Source organism: Leopardus geoffroyi, chromosome C2, assembly GCF_018350155.1.
Source record: "Leopardus geoffroyi isolate Oge1 chromosome C2, O.geoffroyi_Oge1_pat1.0, whole genome shotgun sequence".
Taxonomy (NCBI): Eukaryota; Metazoa; Chordata; class Mammalia; order Carnivora; family Felidae; genus Leopardus; species Leopardus geoffroyi.
This window is the reverse complement of record NC_059333.1, coordinates 129,582,525-129,610,046: the sequence shown is the minus strand read 5'-3', so window position 1 is coordinate 129,610,046 and position 27,522 is coordinate 129,582,525. Positions and strand designations below refer to the sequence as shown.

Sequence of the window (27,522 nt, the reverse complement as noted above, 5' to 3'; positions counted from 1 at the left end):
ATTATTATCATAATTTCCAGTAAACATGAGACACCTATCACTGCTAATATTCGGATGCTTGCCCTTCTTTTGGTAGGTGAAAGCCACAGACACAATGCCACTTCCAAGAAATCATTTAATGGAAACCTTGCACTAGCCCAAAACTTCTGCAGCATAATTGCATTAAGGGAAGTGAGGGAAGGTGATATCATTCATCATTGTGAATGGAGAGGTCTATGAATACACAAGCTGTAAAAAAAAAAAAAAAAAAAAGAAGAAGAAGAAGAAGAAGAAACCTGGGGAGCAGAGAGCAAAGACAGGTTTCCATATAAAGATGAGTTTGTTATGCACCTGCAACCTCCTCCCAGGTGATGATGTCCCATGGGGCCCCTTATCCCCAGCTCTCCTTTCCCCGAGGAAGAGTAATGCATCATCAGCTTACTAAGTCCTTTAATTCACAATGTGTCATACCCACATCATAATGCGTGGACTTCTCTGGATTCATGTCCCTCTGTGTAGCCCCACTGAAGACCAAGGGCAGAATTTAGACTTCATTAAATGAAAGGCATTTATTTGGTAAGTGCCCAAGAGAAAAAAAAAGATTATAAATCCAAAGTGCAAAATCATGGAGTTAGTGTAGAATTGTTTCTTAATGGAAAAAGATCTCTATAGCTACCCCCTAATCCTCCCGTGGCTTATGATGTTCTCAAGAAGTGGCTCTATTTAGAAGCTGACCCACTTGTCATGGGCTAGCTCCTGAGCTGTTGCAACTGCTCTCTTGCACTGTTTCTGAACCTAGGCTTCCAAGTCAGCTCCACATCCACCTAGTAGGGAGCACAACACAGGGAATAACAAGCATGCCTTTTGAGGTTGTGCTTTACAAATGCAAATTAATTTGACCTAGGGCAAAGAGTTTAGATTCCCTTTGTTCTAGGCTCACTTTAGATTAAAAAGGTGTAGAAGACTTGCAGACCCAGTCTGGCAAAGAGGGCATTGTTTCCAGAAAAAGCAGCAACTGAAGTTGCCAAGCAGTGTGGAATGGAGCATTGCTGTAGGCTACCTATTTGTATTTCAAACTTACTAAAATGCCTAGACCATTTCTTGTGTGGCCTCCCCTGCCCTACGTCTTCTCTGTAACTGGTGTGGATGGTGGATGACATGGTCTTCTCTTCTAACAGGACCTGTCACCAGTTCCTCTGCATTCCCTTAGCAGTGCCTATCAAACGTGGTGAAATTGGAATCACCTGGAAAAATTAGATATGTATTTTACACTTTCAGAACATCTCAACTTGAACTAACCACATTTAGAATGCCCAGTAGCTACATGTGACTAATGGCTACCATATTGGAGAGTGTAGACTTAGATAATACTGTCTACTAGACAGTGTTATAAACCCCTTATATATTAACTTATTTAATCTTCACAAAAATCCTATAAGATAGTGTTTTTAATCTGATTTTATAGGTGAGGAAATTAAGGCACAGACAGTTTAATTTACCCAAGGTCACTGGGCTAGAACATGGGAGTAAGGGGTTTGAATGTTGGCAGTCTAGCTTCAGAGTCAACCACATTACCACAAGCCCTCCTGCTCAACCATAACTCTCTGGAGGATAGGGAGGAAACATTATTTCTTTGTGTATTCACATAGCATAAACAATGCATAGTTCAGATAGGACACCCAGTGAATATATGCTGAATGAATTAATTGAGAGGAAGATGAGGTGGTTATAAGGGATTTGTCAAATGTTCAGCCAACAGGATTAGATGCCTTCAATCATCAGCGTATATTATTGGGTAGGAGGAATAGATTTTTTTGGTGTATTAATTTTTTTATTTTAATTCCAGTATAGTTAACATACGTTGTTATGTATAGTGATTCAACAATTCTATATATCATTACTCAGTACTCTTCATGATTAAGTTTACTCTTAATCCCCTTAACCTATTTCATCCATCCCCTACACCCCTCACCTCTGATATGCTTTTTTTTAATTTTTCTTTTATTTCTTTTATTTTTTTATTTTTTATTTTGCTTTTATATATTTTTATATTATTTTTTATTTAAATTTTTTTCTTTAATTAAGTAGATTCCATGCCCAATGTGGGACCCTGAGATCGAGTCACATGGTCTACCAACTGAGCCAGGCTGATATGCTTTATTTTAAATGAGTACCCTCGGTTAGTTTTTTTTTCCAAAAAGAACATTTTTTCCTTGAAACATGTTTCAGAATAAATGGTTCTAAAAGATATATAAACCATTTCATCTAAGAAACGTTCCATCCATTCCATTCCATTATGCTATGGAAATATACAAAGAAATAATGTTTCCTCCCATCCTTCAGGGAGTTATGGTTGAGCAGGAGGACCTTGTGGTAATGTGGCCATCCCTGAAGCCAGACTGCCAAGATTCAAACCCCTTACATATATATATATATATATATATATATATATATATATATATATATATTGTATATGCATAAGTATATGTATATACTTATATACACACACATACATATATACATAATACATATATATACATATATATGTGTGTGTGTGTATAAAAAAAATAAAATCCATCCAAGAATACACATTTTCTTCAAGTACACACAAAAGAATCCACATAAAAAGAGATATAACAAATATTACAAATTTAAGAAGACTGAAATCAGGTGTACATAGGTGGCTCAGTTGGTTAAGCATCCAACTCTTGATTTCAGCTCAGGTCATGATCTCACAGTTCATGAGATCAAACCCCATGGCCAGCTCTGCACTGACATGGCAGAGCATGCTTGGGATTCTCTCTTCCTTTGCCTCTTCCCCTGTGCTCTTTCTCTCTCTCAAAATAAGTAAATTAATTTTTAGAAAAAGACTGAAATCATGCCAAATATATTTTTCAACCAAAATGGTATAAAACTAAAGATCAACAATAAATGAAAGCTGGAAAATCTACACTGTAAATATTAAATATTTAATATGTAAATATTAACACACTACTGCACAAGCAGTGGACCAAATAAGAAATCAAAGGTCAAATCAAAATATGTCTCAAAACAAAAGAAAAAGAAAACACAATATTCCAAAATCTACAGTGTGCAGCAAAAGGAGATGTTAGAGTGAAATTTATGCTATAAATGCTTGTATCAAGGGAAAACGTTTAAATAATATTATACCATAAGGAACTAGAAAAAAGACCGCTGAAATTTAGTAGAGGAAATAATAACAAAGAAAAATCAGAAGTAAATACAGACTAGAATAAACAATAACATAACACTGAAAATAATGACCAAGGTTTCCATAAAAATAAATAAAATTGGCAATGCTTTCACTCCATTAAAGAAAAAAGAGAGAGAAGAGTCAAAACCTAAAATGAGAAATGGAAGAGAAAACAATACAACAGATAACCACAGAAATACATAGTGTGATAACAGATTACTATAAAAATTAGATACTAACAAATCAGATAACTTAGAAAAAGAAACCAGATAATTCCTAGAAATGCCCAAGTTACCTTGATTGAATCATGAATTTTGAATCCAAGAAATAGGAAATCTTCTTAGACCAATAACAAGAATGAAAGTTGAATTAGCAAACAAAAATCTCCCAAGTGCAGAAAAGCCCAAGAGCACATGGTTTCACTAGTGAATTCTACTAAACATTTTAAAAAAATATTTAATGACAGTTTTGGTCAAAATCTTACCAAGAATGAAATAGAGGAAACTTTCAAAATCATTCCGTGAGGCCAGTACTACCATCATACCCAAAGCAGGATAATAACAATACAAGAACAAAAAGCCTAGTTTGTCTGATATAAGTATTGCTACTCTGGCTTTCTGTGGACATCCATATGCATGATAAATGTTTCTCCACCACCTCACGGAGGTTTCTTTAGGTCTAAAATTAGTCTCTTATAGGTAGCATATATATGAGTCTTGGTTTTATTATTTTTTTTTGTTTGTTTTGGTTTGGTTTTTTTTAATCCATTCTGACACCCTATATCTTTTGATTGGAGCATTTAGTCCATTTACAGTCAAAGTAATTATTGATAGATATGTATTGTCATTTTATTATTTGTTTCTGGAGATTTTCTCTAATCCTTTCTTGTCTTTGTCACTTTTGCACTCAAAAGTTCCCTTTGATATTTTTTGCAGGGCCAGTTTAGTGGTCATGAAATCCTTTAGTGTTTTTTGTCTGGGAAACTCTTTATCTCTCCTTCTATTCTGAATGATAGCCTTACTGGGTAGAGTATTCTTGGCTGCAGATTTTACCCTTTCACAACTTGAAAATATGCCACTCCTTTCTGGCTTGCCAAGTTTGTTTTTTTTTCTCCCAAGTTTCTATTGAGAAATCTCCAGCTAGCCTTATGGGTTTTCCTTTGTAAGTTAGGGATTTCTTTCGTCTTGCTGCTTTTAAGATTTTTCCTTTGTCATTGTATATTGCAAATGTAGTTATAATGTCTTGATTTGGCTTGCTTTTGTTGATTTTAATGGGAGTTTTCTGTGCCTCCCCGGATCTGGATGTCTGTTTCCTTCCCCAGATTAGGGAAGTTTTCTGGTGTTATTTCTTAAAATAAATTTTCTGCCCCCTTTTCTCTCCCTTCTTCTGGGACTCCTATAATATGTGTGTTATTATGTTTGATGGAGTCACTGAGTTCCCTAAATCTATTCTCATTTTGCATAATTCTTTCTGTCTTTTCTTTGGTTTCATTATTTTCCATTAGTTTGTCGTCTAGGCCACTAATTCATTCCTCTGCTTCTTCCAGCCTGCTTTTCATTACATCAAGCCTGTTTCCAATCACATTTATTGCACTCTTCATCTCTGATTGATTCTTTTTTTAACTCTTTTATCTCTGTGGTAAGGGTCGCATTGATGTTGTCTTTTCTCAAGCCCAGTGAGTATCTTTATAATTGTTGCTTTAAATTCTCCATCAGGTATATTACTTATCTCTGTTCTGCTTAGACCTCTAGCCATGGCCTTATCTTGTTCTTTCATTTGGGATAAATTCCTCCATCTTGACACTTTGTCTGAGTCTATGCATTCTGTCTGTTAGAAAAGTCAGTTATGTCTCCTGCTTCTGACAGTTATGGCCCTATAAAGAAGAGATGATGTAGTGCTCAGGATCTGGTGCTTCAGGGAATGTCTCTGGTGTTTGTTGCATGTACTCTGCTATTATATTTTGCTGCTGTATCCTTCAGGCCAGTTGTCTGCAGAGGTTCTTCTTGCCTGCTATGGGCAGTGTTTGGTGCCTGGCCTGAATGTGGCAAGTTTTATCTTTAGGTGTGCTCTGGTTTGCTTGTGAAATGAAACCTGACACCAATGCCACCAGAACTGAGACCCTGTACAACTCACTCTCTGATTAGGCGACATAGTTGGGCAGGGGTTTGTGCTGGTCTTCTAGGGGCAGGGTCTGCCATGCTGTGACTAAGGCAAGCTTGACTGAGAAGGGCAGTCCCACCAAAGCATGGTGGGTGGGGCTTGATATAAGCAAATTAAGCAGCCAGTGTTGGTGCTGTGCTGCTTCCCACAGGTGGCTCTGTGTTTATGCAGAGGGGCAGGGGAGGGAAATGGCCCTGGCCAGCTCTCCTGTTCCCAGAGACATCTACATGAATGCTGCCTCCCAGGGTTGCTCTCCAAGATGATCTCCAAGATAATCTCCCCACTATGCCCCAGGTGTTTTTCAGATTGCTGTTTCTATACTGTCTGCCCCTGGGTGGTTTGCCTGCCTTCTCTTCAGGAGCAGGGCAGTGCCCTCTGGGCTGTTTTCCAGCCAAGCCTCCTGACCTTTAAAACTCCAGATTTTAAGACCCACTGGTTAGAGAACTCATGAAATTCAGCCCCTCTCGTTTTCCAATGGCTTTGAGGAAACATTCTCCTTGTCCATTCCCCTGTGTGCACCTCTCTCCTCGCCTTGCCTTGCCTTACCTCACCTCTCCTCTCTCTCTCTCTCTCTCTCTCTCTCTCCTCTCTCCTCTCTCTCTCTCTCCCCCTTCTCCATAACCATTGCTCCCTCCCCTCCACAACACACATGATCCATTTTTCTCCTAAACTACATCTCCACACTTCCTTCCTTCTTCAGTGTGGTCTCTTCTCTCCCTTTAGTTGTGGAATTTGTTCTTTCAGTCTTCAGTACAATTTCTGGGGTAGTTAGGATGATTTGATAGTTATCTAGTGTGTTCCTGGAACAAGCCTAGGGTCCTCCTACTCCACTGCCATCTTCCCCTCCTCAAATTTGGGTGAGACTGATATTTTTAAATTGAATTTGAAAATACTTATTCTCTCAAAGGGCTTCCAGGATAATGAAAAGATGTCAGAAATACACAATGACAAATATATAGATCTTACATATCATTTAGAGTGATAACCATGGTTACAATGACTAGGACCAGGAAAGGGGTACACCAAGAGAGGGTATCTAAAAGTGGTGAATCTTTAAGGGAATATTAAGTGAGAGGGAAGGAATATATGGTTAAGACACAGGACATAATGGGTAATATATGAGTAAGACATAGGAAAAGAATGACAAGAGGAGGGGATCATCATCCTCCTCCTTATCAGCATTTATTGGATACTGTATGTTGCAGATATTATTCCCAGAAAGCATACTATGAGCTGTAAATTTGCATACTGGATGTTTTTTGGAAGTGTTCCCAGAATCAATACCTTTAGTAGAGTAAAGGAAGCAGTATTGGGCAGGGGGAGAAGTTGGCTGTGATGCAGTCACACCAAAATCCTCAACCAACCCTTTGGGGAACTCTGGAGCTGGAGTGGCCCTTTACGCTTGTCCCAAATTGAAGCAAGGAGATTAGTCCTTTTAGCAACAGGATCCAGTCATTGGATGCAAGTTTACCAGGAAGAGGGTATATCCATGAACAAGGCAGCTCTGTCAACTGAGAGCAATTCCCAAAGAGAAACTCAGCTGTGTGCCATCAGCTGCCAATACTCCTAGTAGCTATAGAATAAGGACCTCCTTACTGGGGGTGGAAGGAGGAATCTAGATGGCAAGCAACATTGTCCACTGCACCAACTTAGTACAAAATCTTGAGAACTAATGAAAGAACATCATGGTGAATAGAAAGCACCAGACAGAATCCCAACATAGCCACCTTGCCTGGGAAATTGATACAAGGCCATACAACTAATGAGTGAATTTCTACCTAGTCCCAGTGTCTGTTTTCTCCCCATATCTCTTCAGGAAAGAGAAGAGGGAGGAGAAGGATAGAACTTAAGCACCCTTTATTACAAAGAGTCCTATTCCTAGGTCTGTAGGATTTAAACAGTGTGTTCTAGATTTTAAAAGAAATTTGGGTCACATTTGGTCGGGGGGACACCACTTACCTATGTGTCTCAGTACCTGTTGTGGGAGCTGTGGCTAGAGTAAGGGAAGAACAGCTTACCAAATTTGGGGCAAGGAACCACCTCCCATCCTCCCCATGCCTAGGAGGTAGGGGCAGCTACCTTAGGCTACTGAAGAAGATGTCTACAAAAAACAACATTCTGGAGTTGGGCTGGGGTGGTGGTCCCCATGTCACCCTAGGCTCAGCCTGGGAGTAGAACATTTCAGGATGTGCTTCAGGTTTAATTCTGATCTTATTTTCCTTGGTTCAGGTCAGAGGCAGTGTTTCAACTGTGTGCTATGTATTCATCTTGGCTCCCCCTTGAATGTGTGACTTTGAATAAGTCTTTTAACATCTCTGAAACTTGGCTTTAGGGAATGAAACCCACCTCTTATAAAATATGAGTATTAATTGGGTTTTTAAGAGTAAAATACCTTCAAACCTAATTTGATATTTAATAAATGTGTGTTCTGATTCTGAACATAAGCATACTGTAAAATATAAAGTGCTGAAGTGTTTTCTACCCATGGATAAATTCTGAAAAAAATTCCTTTTCAGAATTTGCCAGAATTTTCTCTACCAATATGCATTTTAGTGCCCATCATGGGGAATGAGGTAATAGCAGCCATCCCCATGGCTGAGATCAGGATGCCATTTTATCTAGAAAACACAAAGCTACCCTCAGCTTAGCCCTCAATAAATGTTTGTTGAATATATGAATGAAGAAATGAATGAATGGTGGAATGGTAGTAAGAGAATTCAGATTTCTCCTCTTCCAGGAAGACTTGCTGGGTTCCTCTGCCTTTCATGGGTTCCCTGCCAAGCTAGTGTACATCAAATCTGTTACATCCCACATAGTCTTGAATTACAGACTATCTTCCATTGTTCTTTCCTTGTTCTGTATATGTTGTTCTTATCTCCTTGGTTTGACATGCACAAGATGATTTTATTAGTTTTTCCTCCAGAAAGCTACCTCTAAGTCCACACTGAATTGTTTAAGTACCTAAATCCATAGATTTCTACTCCAACAGAGAAGAATAAAGAGGTGGAGGGTGGGTACCCTTGTAGTCACATGGATTAAGGTTTGTTCTTTTCTCCCTCATAGGGTTTTACGATAACTGAGTAAGATAATATATAAAAATCACCTAGTAGAGTGCCTGGCACATAGTAGTTTCTCAATAAGTGGAAATCTAAAATTAGTGAATAGTTATCAGTATTGGGGAGAAGGGATGAGCAGGGAGGGAGCAAAGCTTTAATCCCCAAGCACGCACAGCCTGGAGGGCTGACTCAGAATTCAATTGTGAAATCTAGCTCATGCCCAAAACCTAAATTATACCTTAGAGTATGGGCATTCTGCCTTGAAATGGGAAATTAGGCAATTTCACAAGAATGCACAGCTGTGTTGCCTGAGCCGTTTTGTTCCAGGCAAACTGGAACAGGCAGTGAACTTTGGCAACTGATGAGAGCCGTACCAGACAGTCTGCAGCCAGCCCCATCAGGGAACCAGGAGAATACCAAGCAGCCTTGCACAATGCTAGTGGAGAAGTTGCAGGAGCTCAGGAGCAGGCAAGCCAATGTGCCAGAGAGAGCAGACACCCTTCTTTGATGTCAGCCTCTCCACTCAGCCCACCCCTTCCCCTCAGACTTGCCACTGTCCCTGCTGGCCTCCCATTTTCCTCTCAGTAAACAGCAAGCTCTTTGTGAAGAGGAGTGGGTGCTGAGAGATAATGCTTCAGACAAGCCCCAGAGGATGTCAGGTCAAAAACCCCAACGCTCTTTTTAGGTAAATGATTCTCAGGCATGATCAGGCCCAAACTTTGTGCCTTTTCTTCTTGCTTTTGAGAATTTAAAGCTGAGGGTAGACAGATACTAGTGACCTTGCCTATCTGACAAGGTCCTCAGAACTATCTAAGGGGCTTCTTAGGAGTCCCAAAGATTCTCGTATGCTCATTGAGAAGCCCACTGGCCAAGACCCCAAGCTGTGGGACTTCAGGCCCTGGAGGAGTCATTTTATTGGGTCATTTTATTGGCTCCAGGAGCCAAGCATCTGGAGACTCTATGGGCTTCACAGGGCTGGCTCCCCTGTCAGCTGGCCCTCAACATAAGTCCTTCTGTTCATCCTACTTCTTTATTGCTGTCATCAAAACCTACCCAGGGGCACCTGGGTGGCTCCAGTTAAGTGTCCGGCTTTGGCTCAGGTCATGATCTCACAGTTCACGGGTTCAAACCCCGCGTCGGGCTCTGCACAGACAGTGCAGAGCCTGCTTGGGATTCTCTCTCTTGTGTGCCTGCGCGCCTGTCTCACTCACTCTCTCTCTCTCTGTCTGCCCCTCCCCAACTTGCACTTTCTCTTTCTTTCAAACTAAATAAATAAAAAGTTAAAAAACAAAAACAGAAAACCTGCCCAGAGCACACACCTTCAACCAGGAAGCCAAAGCCAAGACATATCTCTGTAAAGCCCAATTCCTGGCACACACTTTCACACAACCCTTTAGAACTTTGGAAGAAACAAGGCTTATTTGCTTTTGTAATTAGGAATGGAACGTGCAGCAGTGGGCACAATTGTGGAAGAGGATCTTAGGAGGATACATAGGATGTAGGTTCCGTCTCAGCCTTCTCCTGCCTCACTCTGTCTTATGCGTTGCTGTGTTCATTTGAACTAGTTATGTTAACCACAAAAACAAGCAAAGTAAAAGTAAGATAAATACACACATGAAGACACACGCAGGCTTTGTATAGCCACATCACAGGACTCACATTTTTTTACTGCTTTCTTCTGTTGACATTGTCAACAAAGAAATAAACATCTATAATTTTGTTGTAAGCATTCAGCTGCAGATAACTCAAATGCATGAAATTAAGTATTCTTTTATTCCCACATTGTTCAGAAAACATTATTGTGTTCCTTGTACGAGTCAGACAGTGAGCTAAGTTCTGGGGCTCCAGATGCTCAAGAAGTTCACAGCCCCAGGGGAATGACCTAAATGTAGTAGAAACTAAAACAACAGTTGCTACCTGTTGAATGCCACTACTGTGTGGACGCTCTGTACCTCTTAGTCTCCTCTCCCACCTCTGAAAGCACCCTGAAGTTAGGCATCATCATCCTTATTATATAGCTGGGGAAAACAAAGCTTAACTAATTTGCCTGAGGTTACACAACTAGGAAATTACAGAGCCAGAATTGATCCTAAATACCATTAACCCCACCACCACCACCACCACCAGTCCCATGCCTTCCTACCACACCCTTGAATAAAGAACTCTGTAGGGAGAAGGGCCACAATATAAATAGGAACAGAGTGCCCTGGGAGCACTGCACAGGGAGCCATCATTTCTGACCAGAAATACTGAAGGGCCTTGATCTTGTCAAGACAAGTTGACAGCCAAGTTGGGTTTTTAGAGATTGATACATTATCACATAGCAGGAAGGGGGTATAGGTAGAAATTTTGAATGAGGTTAGAAGTATCCATATTCAACACCTTATATGGCTCCCATGGTTAAATGGTAAGGCAATCTAGCCCCATAGTAATAATAAATAAGCTTTGGTTTTCATGCAACCTGCTTCCTGGGTCAAGGAAGTTATGACTATATTAAGTGAGTGGCATTTACCCTGACCCCTCAGTTGGATTTTGAACAGATTTAAAAACTGTGTTCAGGCTGTTGGTCTCTCTGTTTCACCTCCAAACTCTACACTTTGGATCTGAATGCAAATATTTAAAAAGCTGAGAATCAGAGGGAATATAGATAAATGTATCTGGCAATAGTCATGGAATCTTTTTTCCCCTTTCTCTTTCTTCAGGTAGGCTCCACAACATATCAGTAGCTAGGTTAAATCAGAATCTACCCACTAAGTTAAGAAAGATAGGAGATGCTGGAAGCTGCCATTAGGGCGGCAGGGTGGGACTCAGTCTTTCCCCCTACACAGTGTTGTATCTGCATGCCCCCTTCTGTGGACACATGATCTTATACCAAGTTGCTGGGAAAGTTGCCTGCAAAGCTCCCTTCAACTATGTCCCCCTCCAGGACCCACGTGGAACTTAAAAAAATTTTTTTTTTTAATTTTAGAGTAGTTTTAAACATACAGAAAAGTTGCAAGAGTAGAACAGAGAATTCCTGTATACACTGCACTTGGTTTTCTGTTAGTAACATCTTATATTACTATAGTACATTTGTCACAATTAATGAAATGATATATTATTATTAACTGAAGTCCAGACTTTATTCACATTTTCTTCATTTTTCCCTAATGTCCTTTTTCTGTTTCAGGACTCTATCCAGGATATCACATCACATTGTCTCGTTCGGCACCTTTTGGCTATGATAATTTCTCAGACTTTCCTTGTTTTTGATGACCTTTACAATTTTGAGGTGTATCAATCAGATACTTTGTATACTGTCCCTCAATTTAGATTTTTCATATGTTTTTCTTATCATTAGAGTGGGGGTATAGGGGAAGGAAAACTACAGAGGTAAAGTACTATGTTCATGTCAAGGGTACATACTGTCGCCATGACTTTATATCTGTTGATGTTAACCTTCATCGCCTGGCTGAGGTAGTATTTGTCAGGTTCTTCTACTGTAAAGCTGGAACATTTTTTATTAGCCTTTTCCTTTTAGTTTGGGAGAGTACAAGCCATTCGGGGCTGTATTTGTGTTCTTTCCCATGATGTCAGTGATATGTTCCCTGAATATTAATGATCCGTTATTTTATTAGAAGCTGAGTTGACCTTTTCATCCATCTAATTCCGACTCTTATTTTTGTTTATTTGAGGGAAGTCTTTGAGAGAATGTCTTTGGTGTATGGGTTTATGCCCCTATCATAGCTGATTTTCTTCCCTTCTAAAATTGTAGCTCCTTGAAGGAAATGGTCATATTCTCCAATCTGTGGCCACCATATACTAGCCTCCAGCTGTATTCCATCTGCCTCCCTGAGCCACAAAGTGCATAGTGGACCAAGAAGCTCCTCCTAGGCTGCCATGTTCCTTTCTTCCTTTGGGGGAACTTGTAGCCTAAATTGGAGAAATCGTGATGCTATAGAAGGAACCCAGAATTAAGATGTTTCCCTTTCCTTAAGTCTGAGAAAAAGAGAAGGAAAATAAGGGAACCCAGGTCAAAATCAGCATGTTGAGTTCCTGCACTTAAAAAAACAAACAAAAAATAACTCTGATGCATAAGTTGAGAATTATCACTGAAAGAGCTCTAAGTTCACTTCTATATAGGTCGTATTCCAGTCACTGTTGCTGCCTAACCAACCACCCCAAAACTTAGTGGCTTAAAACAAAAATAATAATTCATTTGGTTCATAAATCTGTGATTTGGGCAGGGATCACTTGTCTCTGCTCCATCAAGATTTAGCTAGGGTGGATTGTCTGGGGCTGGGAAATCAGTCTTCAAGATAGCTTACTCCCATGGATAGCAAGTTGGTGCTGGTTGTTATCTCAAAAGTTCCACTGGGACTGAAGTCCAGGGGCCTCATTTCCTTTCCACGTGGACTCTTCAATGGACTACTCAGGCTTCCCCATAGCATGGTGGCTGGCTTCCAAGAGTAAGCACCCAAGAATAAGACATAGGAAGAAGCCAAACCACCTTTTATGACCTAGCCTCAGAAGTCATGTGGCTTTACTTCAGCCACAGTCATAGCCCCAGTCAGATTCAAGGGGAGAGAACAAAGACCTCGCCTCTCCACTAGGAGTGCCAAGTCATGTTTAAGAAGAGTTGGGTGGGTTGGGATGTATTGTGGTGATTATTTTTGGAAAATACAAACTACCACAGCTGACTAGTGAGTAACTTAGGTTTCTTATCCTTCAACAAATATTTGTTGTAGCCACAGTGTTACACTAGATATGGAGATATAACATTGAACCAGACACAGTCTCTACCTTCTGGTAGCTTACAATTCTGACATGCAAATAGATAAGATGCTGTCTATTTCCATTCAAAGAGATAGGGGTTAGAATAGGTTAGGCTTAGAGATTACAGGCACACAAGGAGGGATACCTAAAAGGTCTTCAAGACCAAGGAGGAGTCCTAGGTGGAAAATGTTTGTACTAAGAGGAGCTGAATGGCTAAGGCAAAAAAGCTAAAGCTGAAGGTAGAAGGCAGCATAGTTGTCCTAAGTGTTGCTATCTTTGGGGAAATTTTTATTTTTTAATTGTAGTCATCATAGTTGTTACTATTGTTGTGTCACTACCTGTCTTCATAAAATGTTCTTCTGCTCACATAGGGTATTTTTCTGGGCCAAAAATCTTTCCATTCCTAGGGTCTCAAGCAGCCAAGATCAGAGAACCTACATTTAAATCCTGGTACTTCTACATGGTAGCTGTTTTGACTTTAGACAAATGAATTGACCATATGTTAGCATGGAGATTATAGGAGGACCCTGGCTGCAAATTCTTGCCTGTTTCCTGTTCCTAAGAATCAGTGCTGTGTATGCATGCACATATGTGTGTTCATATATGTATATAATATTTTCGTTAGGAAGCTGTGTTATGTTAGCTTCCCAGAGTTATAGCACAAGGAAATTCATGCTGGCTGGAGGTATGGCTACTACCTGGAAGGAGGGCAACAACAAAGATTTGCACCCTAAACTCCCTGGTTTCATAAAGAAGCCAAGGTCATAAGCATAAGTTACCTCTTAAGAGCATTTGTCCAGCACACCCTAAAGGCAATGATGCATATTTATTTCTAAGGGAAATCATGGTCTGAGAAATGAGGATTTCATGTTTGATCTTTAAAATAAAAGGGAACATTGAAGTTCAGAGGATGGAACACACTAGAATATCAGGACCAGTGATTTAAAGAGAGGATTGTGGGGGGCATCCAGGTGGCTCAGTTGGTTCAGCGTCCAATTCTTGATTTCAGCTCAAGTCATGATCCCAGGGTCATGGGATCAAGCCCCACGTGAGGTTCTGCACTGAGCATGAAGCCTGCTTAAGATTCTCTAATATTAAAAAAATTTAAAAAAAAAAAGCGGGGGGACACCTCAGTGGTTCCGTAGGTTAAGTGTCTGATTTTAGCTCAAGTCATGATCTCACAGTTCATGAGTTTGAGTCCCACACTGGGCTCTGTGCTGATAGCTCAGAATCTGGAGCCTGCTTCAGATTCTGGGTCTCCCTCTTTCTCTGCCCCTCCCCTGCTTGCACTTTCTTTCTCAAAAATAAATGAACATTAAAAATGTTTTTAAAAAATTCTTTCTCTCTCCTCTGCCCCCTCCCCTGCTTTCTCTCTATATAAAATAAAAAATAAAATATTTTAAAATATTTTTTAATTTTTAAATTATTTTTAATAAAAATTTTCAAAAAGCCTTATCATCTATAAAGTGAAGGAGTTAGATACCAGAGAGTCCTAACATCCCTTCCTACTAAAAGGTAATAATATTGAAATTAGAAAAGCCCATTTCCTAGCAAGAAGGTGTGTTCCTGCCCGTGTTGAGAACAGAACTCCCTGATGGTCAGACTTGGTATGCTGTGAATATGCGTTCCTTTTGTTGTCAAAACATCAGATGCAGAAGCTAAATTCCTAAGTGTTCCAGTTATTCATTGCTGCAAAACAAACTACCCCCAAAACAATGGCTTAATCATTTACTTTGTTCCCAAATGTTAGAGTTGACTGAGCTTACTGAGGCAGCTCTTACTTGGAGTGTCTTTTGTGATTGCAACCCAACAGTGGCTGGGGCCACAGTTGTCTCTAGGCTTCTTCACTGTCATGTCTGATGCCTAGCTGGGGCTGGAACACCTGGGACTCCTTAGGCCTTCCTCTCACTCTCCACGCAGTCTCTCCACAGTGGCCTGGAGGCCACTGGACTTCGTACATGGGGCCAAAGTCCCCCGAAAGAAACCTGCAGAATGTACATGACCTTTTCTGTCCTGATCTTGGAAGTCAGGTGCTGTCACTTCTGCCCTGTTCTATTCGTCACGGGGGTCACAAAGGCCTACGTAGGGCCAAGGAGAGAGGAAACTGATCCTATCTCTTGGTGGGTAGAGTGTCCTTGAACTTGCAAAAGATGGGTGAGCTGCCCTCTTGCTTGGTGACAGGGGTGGCTCAGAAGACTTCTCAGACTCCTGATTCTATGATTCTGTCACAGAGTTTAAAGCAATGGGGAAAATGTCTGGCAGTAGAAATCTAGTTTAATGGGGAGGGAAGCTCTACTTAGAAGATGAAGACATTTAAATTACAAGGAAAATGAAATAGAATTGTTTAGATGTGGAAGGGAATTTTTTTCCATGTAAGAAATATGTCGTGTGTGTGTGTGTGTGTGTGTGTGTGTGTGTGTGTGTGTAAGCAATTTTAAGACAAAACTTAAACAGCAATATACATGATATGTCAGGATTGGAGAAGAGCAGAATTAAGGCCCTTTTATTGTACAACAACAAGTTTCCCTAGTTACTTACAGGATAAAGTTAATTGGCCGTCTTATTAAAAACAACATCAAATCTGTCATATAGAGCCCTGAAAGAAAACAGGTAAGAGGGAAGAAAATCCAAAAGACCAATAATAGGAAATCAGTTCCCAAAAGATTGTGGATCATTGCTTTTGAATGTGCAGAGTAGCCTCATGGATGGGAGAAGGTGTGGTGCCAAGCAGATCCCTGAGTGAAAGTGTCTAAGAGTGTAGACTCTGGAGCCGAGGTGCCAGGTCAAATCACAGTTCACCATTCCCCACCTGTGTGAAAGTAGACAGGTTCCTGTACCTCTCTGTGCTGCTTTTCCCCCATTGCAACAGCGAGCTAATGATAGTGTTTGTCTCATCATGTTGTTATGAGAATTAAATATATCAGGAGAGGCTTAGCCCTTCAAGCAGTGCATAATACATAAGAAGCACCTCAGTACATTCAATTAGCCATTTCTCTCTTCACCAACTCCCTCCTTGCCTTTCCGGATGCAAATATCATGCCTAATATGCACTGTGGGCAGCCAACCAAATAAACATAAGAGAGAGGACTTTTCCTTTCCTTGGGCCCTGAGATCATGTATACATTGGACTTCTAGGTAGGAGGAGGCCTTCCTGTGACATCTGGTCACCCATCAGTCTGTGAGTTTCCACTCCCCACACTTGTCCTTATTCCAAGATACTTTAAAAATCAGTTCCACATTTAAAGCATGTCAGGCTAGATTTTAGTTTTAGTCTCTCTCACATATTTGGAATTAGAGCCTCCAGAGGCTATTATGCATAATCTATGCAAATGATATTCAAAGAAGCGGTAGCCCCAGATTGTAGGGAGAGGAGTGAGCAAACCAACACAAAGGGACTTGAATGAAAATTTGCATCTGTTAGGGGAGCCCCAGGTTGAAGGCCTTGCACAGTTATTGTGACATTGTGTGTCCTTCCATTAAGTCATTAACCTTTTATGCCAAGGAGGAGAGGTAAAGTCACGTCTTATTTTCTTAGTGAAGGTAACAGTGGAGATTGAAGGAGGTGTTTGGGCAGTGCAACATTGTAGCAATTTTTATGACACAAATGAAAGTTGCTTTGAAATAATGGCTGTGGTCCAGGCTGTGTCCCCAACCTGATGTGTGTTCTTGGACAAGTCACTTTGCTCCTTCCATTGCCTCTTCTGTGAAATGAAGAGATTTGATTAAGTTACCTCTTAGGGCCCTCTCTCACTGTGACAGCAAATGTCATCCTTCAAATGAAAACTCTGTGCACCCAGGATGACAGTATCCATTCATTGAACCAAACAAAGTTTTACTCTAAAGTCTAAAGGTCTGAGAGGTAATTTAACAGTCCTCACAGAGAGAAAAATAACCTTACAGGACACTGATAACTTAAAAAAAAAAAAAAAAAAGCAACAAAGGCAAACATTTACTTATACTGTAAGTCTTATAGCAAGAAATTATTGTAGTCATATTACTTCCCAGCCGGGGGGATTTTAGTCCCTGGCATATTCCCAGTGGGAAAGTCAGGAACATTTCTCTCCCCAAGTCTTTTAAAGACTAGGATGTGTTAACCCCTCTGCCTCTAGAGTGCTGCAGAAGTTCTGGAGGCCAGGGTGGCTCCTCTCCCACTCCCAGGCCTGTCACTGGGATCATTCAGGGTCTCTGAAAGCTTTGCACTGCCCTTGGTGCTGCTGCCAAAAGACTGCCATGTCCTTGGTCTCTGGTTTCTGATTGTCTCCAACACATCTGGTGTTCGACCCCAGGACTCCTCTGGGCCCTTAATTTTAATTCCAGCTGTCACTCCAGCCACCAGCTGGGCACAGACATTCCCTGACAGCCCCTCTGCCCAGGGCTTCTCTTATTCAGCCACATGGGCTGTGGGCCTCATGCAAGAGTGAGGAAGTACAGAGGGATGAGCACCTGGGGAGCAGCCCTGGACCAGTGGAGACGGGAGCTGCTGGGTAAGTGAGTGCTCTTCTCACTCAGTTTGAGGTGCGGTCTACTCAGCCCCTCAGAGGTCCCCAGGAAATAGGAGTTGCTCACCATGATGAACTCATAACCTACGCTCAGATTGATTTTCTCTATTTAACTCATCTCAGACCCCCATGGTTGTCCCCTTGGATCACTTCCCAAAATAAGCTACTTTCACACAAGCCCTGGTCTCTCCCTTTCCTGTTTCTGAGATATCTGTAATGTAAGATAAGACACCTGTCTTAGCTCAGGCTGCTGTAACAAAGTATCACAGGCTGGGGTGCTTAAACAACACAAATTTATTTTCTCACAGTTCTAGAGGCTAGAAGACCAGGATCAAGGTACTGACAGGATTGGTTTCTGATAAGACCTCTCCCTTTGACTTGAAGATGGCCACCTTCTCACCGTGTCCTCACATGGCCTTTCCTCTGTGCACAATCATGTCTGCATCACTCTGTGTGTCTTAATCTCCTCTTATGAAGACACCAGTCAGGTTGGATTAGGGACCACCTCTAATAGCCTCATTTAACTTAATAACCCCTTTTAAAGGCCCTGTCACCAAATACAGTGACATTCTGAGGTGCTAGGGGTTAGAGCTTCAACATATGAATTTGGGGGAAACAATTCAATCTTTAACACTTATATTGAACCAAGGAACTTATGAGTAAACTTATGAGGCTCATAAGGGAATGTCTCTCAAAACATCCGAGGTCAAGACTCCCAGCCATAAGAACAGATTGTCCCTGTGGTGTTTGACTGCAAGAGAGGAGTTAGAAAAACCCTGAACCCATCAGAGCACCGTGGCACAGCAACTTCCTGTCAGCCGCTTCCTCCTCCTGCATCACTGGTGTGGCTGACTGACCAGGAAAAGCAGGCATCTTAGACATAGTCTGTTTCATATACTGTGGCTACTGTGGGACTTTGAACATGTTAGTTAATCTACCTGAAATCTCAATTTCCTGCCCTGTCGAGTGGTTGTGAGGATTAAATCGAGCGTGAGAGACTGGGTCAGAGCAGGTGCTCTGTAAACAGTTTTTAGGATTGACTTGAACAAACAGAGATTACAGTTGTTACATGGTTTAGGTCACCAATGAAACTTTAGAAAAAAAAAATATGTCGCTTAGGACAAACTGTTGGTCCTAGAGACTGTATGTGCTACAGCCCATTCAATCTGCAGTCCCTTGGCCTCCTTCCACCTACTAATTTAGAAGTGCAGAGTACGGGGAGCAGGTCCACGCTCAGACTCTTCCCCACTCCACATAAGTCGGAGGTGGCCTCAGTGGTGATCCCGGGCCTCCTTTCAAAGGAATGCCAGGAGATGATCTCCCCTTCTGTTTCTGAAAGCTCACCAGGGCCCTGTCTTCCCGTCAGCAGCTTTGCTGACTGTCCCACACATGCAGAAATCACTGCCGGGGCCCCTGCTTTGGCCATTTGTCTTGCTTGAATCTGGTCGGGGAGGGCAGCTCCCAGAGAGTTACCAGATAGTGACAGATCTCTACCATTGTCTGGGTGGCCAGCAGAGCTGAAGGAAGGGCATGAGAGTGACCAGGAGGGGTTTCATAAGAACAAGGAGGAGTTCACAGGTCAGAATCAGACCTTAGAAGTCTGTCAGGCTACACCTCAGTAGTGGAGACCAGTTCTTCTCAGCCCACGTATTCTATTGGGGTGACCAGTCTTCCAGTTTATAATCTGAACAGATCCTATGTCTCACATTTATATGTGGTGTGTTATTTGTAAAATGTGGCACATGCTATTATGATTCATAAAATCCACATACATTTAGAAGTATTTTTAAATTTATAGGTTTTTGTCCTTGTGCATTTTCTCAATGAGCCAAAAGCATACACTCTGATCATCATGCAAAACTCCTGATTTTCTTTTAATGCTCAAAAGGCGTCCTCCTACTCAAAAGGCTGGGCATCACAAGTGATTTTCCACAGAGAGTTCAGCCACATGAACACCACAAGAAAAGCAGTTAACATTAATGAGAACCACAAAACCAGCTGGTGTTCACAGTGTGCATCTCTTTCAGGCTCTGTGCTAAGTGCTGTATAGGCACCAGATCTGGTCACCCTCTGGACCCTTGTCCCCCTCTGCCTGTTGCTCTTCTATGGCACTGAGATGTCGCTGCCTTGCTTTAGGATTGTTTGTGGATTTCTTTGAGCTCACCCAGAGCCAGAGACTGCCCTGTTCATTTTTTGTCCTCTAGGGTCAAGGAGAGGTCTAGAGACCCTCCCTACTTGCCTGGTGAGTGGGTCTGAAGAGAGAGAGCATTTCTGACCATTTCTGCCTTTGTCTAGTCCATAAATGGAAGATTCAGAAAGGGCATGAGAGTTGGTCAGCTCTGCTTATGTAAGCATTCCACATAGAACTGCCAGCTTCCCTTTGATCAACCTGGCCTTGACCACCCTCTGGCTGCAGAGGGGTAGCAGACACTCAGAGGCCACAAGCCTTCTTCCTACACCCAGCCCAGCCTGTTCTCAGAAGCTGCTTTTGGGTGGAGAGCTGATGGCGTTTCACAGGCACTCAGCAAAGGATGGTCCTGACCAGCTTAGCTGCCTCTCCCCAACAGTGCTGGGTAGCACCTACCTAATAGACCTGCCCAGCTTCACATGATCTTGTATCTGATGAGGGTCAGGATGGCAGTGTGGACCTCCAGAATGCTCCCAACGTTTCCTTTGAGTTCCCAGAGCTTTACAGGTTCATGGGTAAGGAAGGTCCAGACTCTGAGCTATTCCCCAGGCATTTCACCTCTTCTCTCTGTCTTCCTCTCAAGGCTTCCTCCTGATCTTGGCACTGACCGAAGCACTGGTATTTGCCACCCAGGAACCATCTCCCAGAGAATCTCTTCAGGTCCTCCCCTCAGGCACCACCCCAGGCACCACGGTGACAGAATCCCTCAGCTCTACCAGACACTCATCCATGGCAACTGCACCCACTTCTGTGGTGACACTGACCCCCTATCCTGATGGACCCTCCTCACAGGCTGCAGCTCCCATGGCAATGACAGCACCCCATCCAGATGGACACCCTCCTACAAACACCATCTCCACCATTATGGCGACAGCAACCACCCCACATTCTGAAGGCCCACTGCCCACAGGGCCCCTTCCTACTGCCATGGCAACCACATCCTCCCCCTCAGAGGGCCGCCCCCAGGGAGAAGCTGCACCCACCATCCTGCTGACAAAGCCAACAGGAGCCAGCAGCCGTCCCACCACAGCACCCACCCGGGCTACCACGCGCAGGCCTCCCAGGCCCCCAGGCTCTTCCCGAAAGGGGGCCGGCAGTTCATCACGCTCTGTCCTGCCTGCACCCAGTGGCCACTCTGGGAGGAAGGAAGGCCAGCGGGGACGAAATCAGAGCTCCACACATCTGGGGCAGAAGCGGCCCCTAGGGAAGATCTTTCAGATCTACAAAGGCAACTTTACAGGGTCTGTAGAAACTGACCCCTCCACCCTCACCCCCAGGAACCCACTCTGGGGTTCTTCTTCCTCACCACAGCCCCAGACAGTGACCACAACCATGGCGCCCAGCAGGACCTCGTGGGTACCACCCACCAACCCCCTTGTGCCTGCAGAGGACAAGCCAGGCCTTAGCAGAGCAGACCAGGGGGGTGGTTCCACTTTCACCAGCCAAGGAGGGGAGCCGGACACCACAGTAGCCTCAGGTGCCCCTGCCAGCCCACAACCTGCCCCAGTGCCTTCTCAGCGCCCCCGCGGTGACCCACAGGATGGCCCCAGCCACAGTGACTCCTGGCTTACTGTCACCCCTGGCACCGACAGACCTCCATCTACCAGCTCTGGGGTCTTCACAGCCACCGCGGGGCCCACCCAGGCTGCCTTCAATGCCAGTGTCTCAGCCCCTTCCAAGGGGATTCCTCAGGGAACATCCTCAACCTCGCAGGCCCCAGCCCACCCCACCGGGGGCTCAGAAAGCACTGTTTTCCAAGCCAAGGAGGAGGCTACAGCCACCCCCACCATGACCAACAGGGTGCCCAGTCCTCTCTCCACAGTGGTGTCCACGGCCACAGGAAACTTCCTCAACCGCCTGGTTCCTGCTGGGACCTGGAAGCCTGGAACAGCAGGGAATATCTCCCATGTGGCTGAAGGGGACAAACCCCAGCACAGAGCCACCATCTGCCTGAGCAAGATGGACATCGCCTGGGTGATCCTGGCCATCAGTGTGCCCATCTCCTCCTGCTGTAAGTGCCTCACCCACTCCCTACTCCTCCCTCTCTCCCTCCTCTCCCTCTACCACATCAACTTGTCGGTCCCCAGAGTTCCTTTGCCCTAGAGCTGGACAGTCCCCGCCAAGTAGGCTGCAAAACTTCCCAGAGTTACAGGAAACCAGGTGGCAGGACAAGAATCATGGGTTATCTCTACCTCTAGTCCTCTGCTCTGCCAGGCTATGGCTCAGATGCTCACTGATCATAAAGACAAAGCTCCCAAGAGTTGGGAAGAACCTTCCAAGTAGTCCAGTCTGACCGCATTTTTTAGAAAGGAACACCAAGCTAGAGAGGTCCCATGGCTCAGTCAGGAGCCCAAAGTTAAGCGAGAGACAGGCCTGGGAAGGGACTGTCTTCCCACCCAGTGCTCTTGTCATGACACCCCGCTGCCACACTCACCCTGGAGGGCAGCCTGCTAATGGCTATAGTGACATGGCACCAAGACACCGTAGGTGAATGTTGGCACTTCTAAACGTACAACCTCCAAGTAGCAAAACCTTCACCTTCCTCTCCCACTTCACATCCATCTTTCTGCCTGCCTTTTCTCCCATCCCTCATCTCTTCTCCTCCTACTCTCTCTCTCTTTCTCCAAAAAAGAAGAAATGAAGCTTTGATCTTGCAGGGATTTCTATCAGCCTTGGCAAAAGCAGTTCCTATAGCTAAATTGAGCCTTGAGAGTTACATGTAAATTTAGCTCTTCTCTCTCTCTTCCCTGGTTTTATTTGTTCATGGGTGGTGTGAGCTAGATAATGATGTAGATCCCATCATTGCTTCCACTGGTACTGGTGGAGAAGGGCTCTCCCCAGGCCACCAGCACCTCCTTGCTGCTCCCTGTCATTACTTTAATGAGAATTCAGGAGACCTTCTCCCTGATGTCTCCATACAGAACCTAACATAATCACTCAGAACCTTAGGGCTTCCTTTTATGTCTTTGCCATGTATTTGATCCTAGATTCTTAGAGTTTCTCTGATAACCTCACAGGAATCCTCACTGATCTTAGCTTCAGCTCACCCATAACAGTTATCATCTGGCCTCCTTCTGAACCCTTCTAGGGGTGAGAAACCCCCTGTGCTCCTCATTCATTGGACATCCCACTCTCCTATGCCCCCTCAGGTTGTTACCCAACTCTCTTGGGAGCCTGACATTTGCCTCTTTGTAATTTCCACTCTGTGGTCCTAAGCCATGTCCTCTGAAACCACACAAAACCAGTCCATCTACCAATCCCTAAAACATTTGAAATGGCACTCAAGGGCAGCCTTTCTTTTCCCAAGTTGCTCATTACTATTCATTCAAGTCTCTTTGTAGGGCCAAATTGCCCTGGCACTTCCCCCTTGTCTGCCACTCTGGATGGCCACCAGTTTATCCCTGCTCTCCTAGAAGGAAGCACAGCATTTCACATGCCCAGCCATGGCAGAGGAGAGCAGATGGTCGCTCCTTTGTTCTGGACATTTCGGTCACATTCAGGAAGCCAACACTGGCATCGGCTCTGTAGGTGGTACCGTCACATCACACCATGGGCTCATCCTGATCTCAAGAGGAATGAAACCCCAGAAACTTTCCACAGAGGAGGCTTTTAAGCCAGCTCTCCTAGCCTTTCCTCAACCCATGGGTCATTTGAACATTAGTACAGGGGGTGTGTGCCTTTAACATGAACATAATTTCTGCTTGGCATTGTACCAATAAGATCTTTTAAAATCTAGATTCTGGATTCTTTCCAGAAGCCACCTCTCCCAGCTTTTTGTTTCCTTCTAGTTGACAAGCAAAGCAAACTTTCCATGTCAAAAGTGGGCGGCCTATTTCTGCTCAAGGACCCAATTCAGGAAAAGTGAAAATGTTTGCAGATTGCATATTTCATTCTTTCATTAAGTGGCTTTATTGTCTTTCATGGAAATACAAATGAATTCTTAAAACTGATTGCCCACTTCTGAAACAGAAGAATGATAATGAGAAAATGTAGCACTGTTAGCCAATAAATTATTAATAATGGTCATATTTGAGAAGTAACCACATTAGAAACAGCTTTCTAATTTTCTATTCTCTACATGTCTCTAGAGGCTTTAGTTTACAAAGTGAGTTCCCATTGTTTTTAATAATTCCATCCTTGGGTCACCTGGGTGGCTCAGTTGATTAAGTGTCCAGCTTTAGCTCAGGTCATGCTCTCATGGTTTATAGGTTCAAGCCCCACATTGGGCTCTCTGCTGTCAGTGCAGAGCCCTCTTCACATCCTCTGTCTTCCTCCCTCTCTGCCCTTCCTGTGCACTCTCTCTCTCTCTCTCTCTCTCTCTCTCTGTCTCAAAATTAAATGGCCATTTAAAAAAAATCATTCCATCCTTAAAACAGACTAGCCAGAGGGATTAAAACAAAAACAAAAACATAAACATGCTATGCAAGGAACACACTTTACAGGGAGGGAATAAGTCACCAGGTGAAGTGACTTTTCCAGGGTCCTAGCTCACATAAGTCAGCCCAGATCCCGTGGTAGAATCTGTTTGATTCAACACAATATTTCTCAAGTGCCCGTTGTGTGCCAAGCACTATGCCAAGCATTAGGGAATTGATATATGTGATGTGGCTCCCTTCCCCAGCTCCCAGAGCCCTCTCTCCACCTGGGCCTTTCTCTTTGCCTGGTTTGGACAGCACAGAGTAGATCCAGCCTGCACCCCACAGGCCACACCCACCTGTGTTTTATAGTTCTGAAAAGACTTCTACAGCCCTTTTTACATGTGTGAGTTTGAAATTAGATCAGATCTTACTGCAAAGCCAGAAAACCCATGGGCTGCCTAAACCGTGCATAATAATGTCAACTAAGGTAGTAGCAAATACATAGCCTGGAACTGCACCCAGAGAATGCTTCGGCAGTCTGAAAAGAGCCTTCAGGTGCTGGGACCGAACATACCACTTTGTGAAGGAAGATATGAGTCTTTGTTCAAAGTGGACTCTTGCAGCCTCTTGGAACCAGACTCCACTTCTTTAGCATCTGTCTTGCATTTCCATCGTCCACATGGGAGGGTCCCCTAACCTCTCACTCCTAAGGTCCCTGCCTTAGCCCTGGCTGCCTCCACATAGGGCTCCCTGCCCTTAGTCGTGGCCCCAACTCCTGTGGGTCCTCTGGGGGCCTGTGAAGGCCCTGATGCAAGGGACATCAAGATAGAATATTTGTCCAGCTGCAGAATACCATGCTCTTTCAGAGCACAGATGAACAAATATCCCAGCTGTTTTCATAGCCTAATCCCACTCCAGTCATTAGACAAGCAGACCTCTTCCAGTGGCTGCATTTATCCTAAAGTTCACTCTGCTGCCCTCAAAGATGGGTCTTTGCCAGTTTGCCAGATATTTCAGGCAGTCTAGGTTGGTAACAAAGTGCGTGCCTAGATTTCCTCACACCTGGCTTTTCAGACCAGCCCTGGTCTTGTTCCTGCTTTTCTCCATCCACCAGAAGCCAGACTTCAGGTGGCCAGGGTTGCTAGGCAGGTGGGTGAATCCTCTACTTCTGTTGGAAGCAGGGGGTGATCATAGCAAATCTCAGGCCTGTGCAAGAAGGGATGTCATCAATTACACCAGCCCTTCCAAATGGAAAGCTCCACCCAATGGCTTGAAGGCTAGATATGCCACAGCTGAGAAATGCTTTGTCTCCTGAGACATGCCAGAGACAGCCACACAGGGTTTCAGATGTGCTGAGAACCGAAACTGATTGGATCCAGGCCACAATTGACTGGGGCAGGGGAGCCATGTGGCTCTTGAGTTGGTCTCTGCTGCCACCATCAGGAATCAAAGAGCCCACTACCTCCTGCCGGAACCCTCTGGGCCTGGCACTGAACTGATCCTCCCGCACTGCCGTCGGTGCTCTGGGTTTTCATCAGGAGGTCAGTTTTGTGGCTCTGCCAGGCTCCCTGGCGTCTCTTGCACATGACGCATCTGTTCTCGAGAATGTCTTCACTCTGCTTCCCTGAAAAAGATGAAAGCCTTTCTGGAGGGTGAGAACAGAAAACAGGCCAGCGGCAGATGTTTTTCATACCAATCTAAGCTGAGCCTGGCTGGAACCGGGAAGCAACTCTCTCTGACCCCGGATATGTGAGGGTCCATGTGCACCTCACCCCAGAGCATTCTGGCTTCTTGCAGACATGCAGCTAATGCCACTGGAGTATCAGTGCAGCGTTCAGCAAGATAACATATCCTGTGGTCATGCAGTTCTTAGCTATGTTCATTGTTCTGTGAATGTTAGTCCAATCTGAATGTGTGTATATGTGTGTATTTAGTTATGTATGTGTATGTATGTGTGTATAAAATATGTGTGTGTGTGTGTGTATACACACACACATACATATATATGTGTGTGTGTTTTTATAGGCCCAAAATAACTTTGTAGTTATTACATAAGAAGACACGGGTCAGAGTTACTCTTTCCATGAGAAGAATAGAATAAATTGGAATGAGAAGGAAGTGTGTCCAGGAGGTTTGTCTCCTTGGGGCTTATGAGCTAACTGAAGCCAGGGTGGTGGGGAGCAGCCTCAGGGCCAGGGGATGTCACTTCAGCTGGACCACAGTGTCATACCTATGTTCTCATAGCTCATCTCTGCTTCCCAGTCAGCACCTCCTGCTGGGGGCCTTCTAGTCCCACACACCAGGATGAGGAGCCAGACAGCCCCTAAACCTGCTTTCCTGAGGCCCATAGCCTCGTTTTGAGCCTGGCCTCCTTCCCAAACGCCCAAAGGTGGGAAACAATGGTCCACAGACTGGCCCCTCAGACCGGCACCACTGGACCAATCCTTCACTCCAGGGTGTCAGGCTTCCCCTCTATAAGATGAAGTGCCCAAACTGAAATATTTCACACCTCCCTGTCCTCTAACTTTCTAACACTTTTTAAAAACTGTTCATTTATTTATTTTATGTGAGAGATCGAGAGAGAGCGAGCAGAGGAGGGGTAAAGAGAGAGCGGGAGAGAGAGAATTCCAAGCAGGCTCCATGCTGCCAGCCCGGAGCCCAACGTGGGGCTCGATCCCAAGAACAAACAGCAAAATCATGGCTTGAGCTGAAATCAAGAGTCAGACCCTCAACCAACTGAGCCACCCAGGTGCCCCTGTTCTGCTGCATAAATCATTGGAGAAGAAGGCTGGTGTGACAGAAAAGCTTGGCTCATGGACTCAAACATACCTGGATGTCATGCCAGCTCTCCTGCCGGCCACCTGTGGGGCTTGGACAAGTTATTTAACTGTCAGTCCAATGTTTCCTCACCTATAAAAATAGGACTAACATTCTCTGTGTTAGTTCAGGACCTTCAAGAGGCAGATGCCAGCATGGGCTTGTGTTTGCCCAGAGTTGTGTCCTTTACCAAGTGCTTCCACATGCCTCAGATGTGTTCCCAGCCATGTTCAGGGTGATCTCACACAACAAGCATCACTCTGACGGTCACAGAGACCCAGGTCAGGTTCCATTAATTACCTGAGTGATCAAGATCAATTTTGTTAACTTCCATGAGTTTCAGTTGCCACTTGTGCAAAGGGGAAGAGTAACAGTACCTTTCTCAGAGAGCTATTTTGAGGGTTAAATCAGACTATAAAGTGCCTAGGTCAGCCCTGGGCATGTATTAGAGACTCCATAAATCTGAACTGTACTTTTCTTTCTTAGATGAAAGGTC

The 27,522-nt window shown here is 43.9% G+C and overlaps 1 protein-coding gene across 6 annotated transcripts in view; it reads left to right on the top strand.

Annotated features, from left to right (window-relative positions):
* Positions 1 to 27,522, top strand: part of TMEM108 (transmembrane protein 108) — a 364,474-nt gene that overhangs the window by 327,521 nt on the left and 9,431 nt on the right. For all 6 annotated transcript variants that reach the window (XM_045503613.1, XM_045503615.1, XM_045503612.1 and 3 more), the window contains one exon: positions 20,435 to 21,862. In XM_045503613.1, coding sequence (XP_045359569.1) covers positions 20,435 to 21,862 — 1,428 coding nt within the window. The remainder of the gene's footprint in view (positions 1 to 20,434; positions 21,863 to 27,522) is intronic.